We start from the raw sequence: 7,866 nt of genomic DNA, 5'->3' as shown, positions 1-7,866 counted from the left end.
CTCCACATGGGCAAATCACCTCAGTGTTTTTTATCCTAACGCTTCCAGTCACATTCACATCCACACCACAATGCTGCTTCACATCCTCCTGTGTCAGTCTGTCTGTCCATGTGACTCCACATGCTCATCTCAAATAACATTTCCACTGCTCTCACTCTTGACTTGTGTCCCTCTAACAAGGTCTAAGCTTCACTTCCATATGTACTCTCATGTGGAAACTTTTTCACTTCAATGCTCACTTGCCTGTTTCTTATCATTGTTTTCAAGGAACCAGCAATCTATTTTCTTTGCTGTACCCATTCAAGCACTTCATTCTTTAAACTTCTATTCTTACCCATCACACTACCCAAGTACTTAAACACACTCACATTTTCCTTTTCCTTGTCATCCAACCTCACTGAACATTCACTGACTTCATATCTCTCGAAGACATAATTTTACTCTTCCCTACTTTCACCTTTAGATTCCTTTCTAACATAACCCTCCGAAAGCCATCCACCATGCCTTGTAGCTTCACATAACAACAGAGTATCATCTACAGACAACAGTGCAGGAAGGTTCCAAACACTGCCATCTCTCATTAGGTCTGCTCCAATAACCACTGCCTTCCTTGTATCTCTTTCATAACCTGATCCATATACAGACTGAACAACCATGGAGAAATCACACATACCTGTTTCAATCCAAACTTCAAATGGAACAGCCCCACTGAGGGGGGTCACTTTGAAGTGGTGGCGGGGGTTGAAGTGTGGCTGGCAATGCCATATACTTGGGAGGCCTGCCTACCTTTGTAGGGTTTGGTATTTGTCGGCCTCGTGGACCACGTACCCCCTACATTACTGCCTATTTACCATCTAGGGCGGGACTGTTGCTTCCCCACGTGTTTGCCGTGCATGGCGTCCTGAAATGCTGGGAGACGGGAGTCCTGGGGGTTGAGCAATGCTGCATGATGCGCCCTGCTGCTAGCAATACACCTCTTCGGTCCCTTATTCTGGCTAGACGGGCGGCCTGGTTGGGCCCGACTAGGTCAATCGGCTGGTCATGCATTGGCTAGGGTCAAGTGGGCACTGGGGGGCCCGGTGGCTCCTATCGTCCTGGAGTCACCCTTGCCCGGGTCCCCTGGTGGTTACCCGTGTATAGTTTCCTGCTACCTCTGGGGTTGCCAGTGGTGTTGTCTCTGGCATACGACCTCCCCTTGTTGGGCTCCATGATGGGTGGAGGGCTGGGGGAATGATGTTAGTTATAGTCATATCATGGCTGAGTCTTCCCCCAATTTTGGTACTCATGTGGCAGTTGGCCAGCCTCACGAGTCCCTATCAACTGGCCACGTTGGTGCTCCTGTTGACCCCATACCACATAAGGGGAAAGAGCACTTTCAAGGGAGCGGCACTCTGCCCACCAAAAAGCTCTCCCACCCTTCACTGAAAATGCCTGGCGTCTTTCTGCCTGATCAGTATAAGAAATTCATAGTTTTGAAGTTGGCTGATGGTTCCACTTTCAAGGACCACAATGCATCTAAGGTTCATAGTGACCTGGTCAAGGCTTGTGGGTCATCCCCAAAGGTTGTTCCACAGGCAGATGGGTCACTCCTTGTAGAGGCCAGGGATGCAGACCAAAGTGCCTGCATCCATGCCATCAAATGTTTAGCCTCCTGTGATGTCACAGCCATCAGTCATTTCACCCAGAACCAGACTCGGGGTGTTGTCTTCTCTAAGGAATTCCATAGGTACTCGGAGGAGGGCCTCCTGGATGGGCTGAAAGACCAGGGAGTAGTGAAGGTGAAGAGGATAAAGAAAAAGGTAAATGGGATATTGACCGCCACACCATCACTGATTGTCCCCTTTGATCGGCTGACATTGCCTGATATCTTAGAGGCAGCTTACTACTGCCTTTGGGTTAAAACATATGTGCCAAGACCTAGGCAGTGATTCATTGCCAGAGATTTGGGCATGTCAGCAGGTCTTGTCATAGGAACATGCAAAGTCTCCCACAGGTGTGCATTAACTGTGGTGGTAATTCACATGGCGAGATGGACTGCCCGAATCCCCCCTCGTGTATCAACTGCCACAGTGCTTACCCAGCTTCATCAACACAGTGTGACCAGGACAAGTTTGAGAAGGAAGTCATGTCAGTTCGAACCCATGAGAGGATTTCTTTTGTGGAAGCAAAGGAAAGGGTCAGAGGGATGTTTATCCGCCCAGGGGTCACTTTTGCTTCAGTTCTCTCACGTCGAAAAGAGGTCCCACAGTACAAAACAACAATTCATGTTCCCCCACCTACTTCACGGGACAAGTCATCACAGACGTCCCAGCTGGGGGATGCTGCTGTGACAGCAACATATGGGAGAGGTCCCATTCCAGTAACCACTCCTTCAACTTGTGATGTGTAGAGTGCTGTTCCCATGGTTAGTACTGTTTGTGAGAAAGACAGTTACCCAACCACTACTCCGAATGCCCCCACTTCGGTGGCTGACAACTTACACACTTCTGTGGTGGTGACGGATGTCCACATAGACTGGACTCCTTCTCCTGTACCTGGCAAACATCACCGTTGTTCATCAGAGTCCTCTGAGCATTACGACTGGCCGCCTAAGGTCTCTGTTGTTGAACCTTCTGTCGACACCTCTCCTGTTCCCTCTGCCCAGCAGGTTGAGGGATCTAATCAGGTCATATCTGAAGCTGATGATTTATCTCTGGTCCTGTCCCCACCTGGGGGTGTTGGTGGAAAGCTCGTTGGTGCTTCAGATCTGAAGCATGGGATGGTCCTCTCAAAAGATTCGAGTCCTGTGGGCTCTACTTCCACTTCTGGGGCTTCTGGTAGGAGCACTGGCTGTCCTACATCTCCAAAGATGGCCACCAAGCTGCCTTCCAAACAAACTGGTAGGCCCACTCCAAGAAGGAGTGTTGTAAAACTTACTTCCTCGTCCTCACGTTTGCCTTCGGATGTTAGACAGAGGGTGTGGGTTTGTGGTGCTGGGCAGGCTCCTCCAACGGGCTTCCATAAGCATCAGTCCGAACCCGCTCATTTGTCACATGTCCAGTCCTGCACGAAACCATCATCCCCCCACAATGGATTCTATCATCCAGTGGAACTGTGGAGGTTTACGTGCTAACTATGAGGAACTGTGCCATCATGTTTCTCAATTTTCTCCTCTGTGCATGTGCATCCAGGAGACCATGATAGGTGATGCTGTTCTGTCTGGTCCTTCTGGCTACCACGCTTTTTATTCTGATCCTGTGCCGGGCCAAGGTCATTATGGAGGTGCTGCGATCTTCCTTCACCAGGATGTTCCATACAGTCATCTAGATATCTCCATTCCCCTGCAGGCTGTTGCTGTCCGATGTTTTTACATCAGCAGTATACAATTTGCAGTCTTTATCTTTCCCCTAGTTCTTCTGTTGATCGGGCAGATCTGGACACGTTATTTGTGGCCTTCTTTCTTCCTTTTTCTTACTAGGAGATATGAATGGTCACCATCCACTATGGGGAAACAGTAAGGCCGACCCATGAGGTGTCATGCTGGCCTTTTTAGTGGAAGAAGAGGAGTTGGGCATTTTCAGTGCCGATAAAATGACACATTTCCATAGCCAGACTGGAACTTTTGCTGCCATTGATTTGTCTTATGCTCAGCTGATGCAGTTTTAGATTTTACCTGGGATGTGTTGCCAGACTTGTATGGCAGCTACCATTTTCCATTACTTTTAACTGCTGGTGCAGGTGGACCTCAGCCACGTCTCCCTCGCTGGCTTCTGGATAAGGCTGACTGGCCACGTTTCAGGGAATTAAGTTCCACTTCCTTTTCTGTCGATGAGTTTGGTTGTCTTACTGAGGCAGTGTCATACTTCAGTGACTTATTGCACTCCTCAGCCTTTTAATTCCAAGAATGAGGGGTCAATTTCCTAAACGTCCGGTTCCTTGGTGGAACCCTGAGTGCAGTTCTGCAGTGAGAGCCAAACGAGTTGCCTTCTCTCGACTTCGTCGTCACCGTGGGGATCCCCAGTGTTTGATGGCGTTTCGGAGGGCACGAGCTCATATAAGGCGGGTTTTAAAGGAAGCCAGGCGTTCATCTTGGAAGGGTTATGTTTCCTCCATCAATTCAAGGACTTTCATCACCCAGGTGTGGAACCGGGTAACGAAAATTTCAGGGAATTTTACTGTTCTATCTCCTCCCGTTTTATCTGCAGCAGATGGAACTGTGGTTGATCCTTTTGCTGTTGCAGAGTTGCTGGTTGATCATTTTGCCAGTGTGTCACAGAAGAATGCAGATATGCTGTCGGCTTGCCACCGTCGGCGCCTAGAGTCTCGTGGTCTCAGTTTTGCCTCTGGTGGGGTAGAGCCTTACAATGTGCCTTTTTCAGTTTTTGAACTCCAGGCAGCTCTGTCACAATGCCATGATTCCTCTCCTGGTTATGATGATATTCCTTATGCCTTTCTTCGTCACCTATCTGATGAGTCCCTTTTATTTTTGCTTTCACTGTTTAATAAGATCTGGTGTTCTGGGGAGTTTCCAGCTTGTTGGGGTGTTGCTGTGGTTATCCCCATCCCAAAACCAGGTAAGGACCACCTACAGGCAACGAATTATCGGCCTATTTCTCTAACGTCATGTATATGTAAAGTTCTTGAAAACCTGGTCAATGTCAGGCTTGTGTGGTTTTTGGTGAGAGGTGACTTCTTATCCCCTCCCTTGGAATCTTCTGTCTGTGAGGCTTTCTCCACTAACCAACACCAGGTCACGGTCTTCTTCGATCTGGAGAAGGCATATGACACTGCCTGGTGTCATGGCATTTTACTTTCCCTTCATGAGTTTGGTCTTCATGGGCGTTTGCCTATTTTTATCCAACAGCTTTTATCTAACCGTTTTTTAAGGGTCAGAGTAGGAGGAGTGCTTTCTCATCCATGTGAACTAGAAGATGGAGTACCATAAGGAAATATCTTTAGTGTTACTCTGTTTGCTGTAGCCATTAACAGTGTGGTCAGTGTACTTCCTGAATGTGTACGAGGCTCACTATACGTCGATGACCTCTCAATTTCCTTCACCGCCTCTAGAATGTCTCTGTTAGAGAGAAAATTGCAAATGGCTCTGAATAGAATTTCTGACTGTGCAGTCTCGCAGTTTCCATTTTTCTTCAATGAAGACAGTGGCTATGCATATTTGTCATCTTCGAGGGATTCACCCAGACCCTGACTTGTATCTCTAAAGTTGCAGAATATCCTGTGTGGAAGAGACGTGGTTTCTGGGTCTTTTATTTGGTAGACGACTAACCTGGGTTCCTCATATTCATTCTGTTAAGATGGCATGTGTAAAAGCTTTGAGTCTTTTGAGGGTTTTGGCTTATACCTCTTGGGGTGCTGACTGTCAAGACCCTCCTCCTCTTGCATAGGTCTCTTATTCTTCCTAAACTTGAATATGGGTGTAAGGTCTATTCCTCTGCAACAGATGCCCATCTCCTGTTGATAAATTCTGTGCATCATGCTGGTGTACGTCTGGCAACCGGGGCGTTCAGTTCATCCCCGATTTCAAGTCTGTTGCTGGATGCTGGTGTACTCCCCTTGGACTTGCGATGCCAGTTGCTAATGAAATGATGAGGTGTTGGTATCGTCTTCACCGCATTCCAGACTCAAAAACTTGTGTCATCATCTCCCAGGATTCCGGATCTACTGTTTATGACACCCGTCCTAGTTTCCCAAGGCCCTTTAGTTACAGGGTCCGGTCTGTTATGTTAGCCCTCTCTGTTCCGAGACTGGCAGTTTGTCCACATCGGACCTCAAGAGTGGGTTCTTGTCTACTCCATCATGTGACATTTTGTAGGTCCGTTGTTGAAAAAAAAGGCTCACTTCCCTCTCAGGTGACCCTCTCTCTCGTCTTGGAACATGCCTCCACTCATGAGGATTCTGTCCCCGTCTATACTGATGGGTCTAAAACTGATACTGGAGTAGTTTTGGTGTTGTCTTCCCTTCCTTTAGTAGGGGCAGTAGCCTACCTGGCATTACTTCAGTGTATACGGTGAAACTGACTGCAATTTTATTTGCTCTTAAAATCATTTTTACTCTCCCCAATTCCGTTTTTGTGATTTTTAGTGACTCGCGTAGTGCTCTGTCTGCACTGGAGTCTTTTAATGCATCCCATCCATTGGTTTTATCAATTTTAGAGTGGCTTTTTCTTATTGGCCATCGTGGCCGCCATTTGGACTTCTCTTGGGTTCCCACACATGTTGGTGTGGTGGGCAATGAGAGGGCAGATACATTAGCTAAAGCTGCGTCTTCTTAACAGCCCCCAACTGATTACCCGCTTCCTGCTTCTGCTGTAACACCTTACTAGCAGTGCACAATTCGTACTTCTTGGCAGAGACACTGGGATGATGTTACTCATAATAAGCTGAAAGAAATCTTTCAGAGAGTGGTTGTGCCAAGGGTTCTCCCTTCCATGCCTCAGCGACTGGAGGTGGCTCTTGCTAGGCTTCGCATTGGGCACTCTCGATTTACACATGGGTTCCTCATGAGTGGGAAGACTCAACCGTACTGTGATGACTGCCTTGTTCCCCTTACTATCCGTCACTTGCTGGTCGAGTATCTGACTTTGGGGGACCTACGTCAGAGATTCCTCCATAGGCATAAGGAGGCAGATGGTGCCTATTGTTTGTCCTCGATGCTTGGTGAAGCCTCTAGCGATTTTACTGATGTTTTTAGCTTTCCTCAGGAGGTGGGCCTCCTTCCACTTTTATAAGTAATTGATATTTTTTAAACTATTCTCTTCTTATTTTTAGTATTTTATTTCTACTAACAGATACTAACTTATTTTGAATATGCACTTTTTTCTGCTGCGTCTTTTACTTTGTTTTCCGACGGCATATGACCCTGGCAGTTGCACCGCCAGATTTTTTTTTAATACAATCAATCAGTCAAATAGAACAATTCACTCAGTTCATTATCCACACACACTGCAGCCTTGGCCCCCTCATAAATACTCTTCACGGCCTTCAACAACTTCCCATTTACTCCATATATTGTTAATACTTTCCACAATCCTTGTCTATCCACCTTGTCATATGCTTTCTCCAAATCCATGATGGACACATACAACTTGTTTCCCTTCTCTAGAAATTTGCCCATTAAAGACCTAAGAATGAATATTTGATCTACACAACCTATTCCATTCCTAAAACCTCTTTGTTCTTCTCCAACTAATTCCTCTGTTATTTCCCTAACTCAGTCAATAAGTATCCTACCATATACTTTTCCTATTACACTGAGAAGGCAAATGCCCCTTTGATTGCCACACACTTCTTTTTCCCCTTTTTCTTTGTACAAGGGTATAATTATACCTGACTTCCAATCCTCCGGGACTTTACCTTCCTCCCAGACCTATCTGCAAATCTTCCACATCCAGTCTACTACTATCTCTCCCCCATGCTGCAGCATATCACCACACACTCCATCAATTGCTGGGTCTTTCCCCATTTTGATTTTCTTTATTGCTTCCACAACTTCCATCCTACTGATTTCTTCCTCTCTTCTCACATCCCTCCTTCTCCCTGCCCTTCTCCAGCCACTTATACTCGCATTACTTTCATTCTCTATGTTCAACAATTCCTTAAAGTGTTCTCTCCAACTGATCACTATATCTCCACTCTCCACTAGTGATCAACTATTTATATTTTTTCACTCATTGACTAACCTCTTTGACACCCTGTGTAACTCTCTTTACCTCTTTCCAGAACATTTTCTTACATTCCTTCCACTTTACATAGAATAATCACTCGAACCAGATTCTCCTCGATTCCACTTCACCTCTCTTGGGAGTCTGTCAAAGGTTTCCTCCAAATCAGCAAAACTAAGTACAGAACCCTTTTCTTTCCTATATATATT

At 46.4% G+C, this 7,866-nt stretch overlaps 1 protein-coding gene across 1 annotated transcript; it reads left to right on the top strand.

The window, feature by feature from the left end:
- Positions 1-1,253: 1,253 nt before the first annotated feature.
- LOC145390709 (uncharacterized) lies at positions 1,254-1,928 on the top strand. The gene has a single exon (XM_080265501.1). It carries the CDS (start codon positions 1,254-1,256, stop codon positions 1,926-1,928), a length of 675 nt encoding a protein of 224 aa, XP_080121627.1.
- Positions 1,929-7,866: the final 5,938 nt, after the last annotated feature.

This window comes from Coenobita brevimanus, chromosome 15 (assembly GCF_032717465.1).
Source record: "Coenobita brevimanus isolate Jiangsu-jjx chromosome 15, ASM3271746v2, whole genome shotgun sequence".
Classification (NCBI taxonomy): Eukaryota; Metazoa; Arthropoda; class Malacostraca; order Decapoda; family Coenobitidae; genus Coenobita; species Coenobita brevimanus.
The sequence above is the reverse complement of the archived record's forward strand: the minus strand, read 5'-3'. Positions and strand labels throughout refer to the sequence as shown.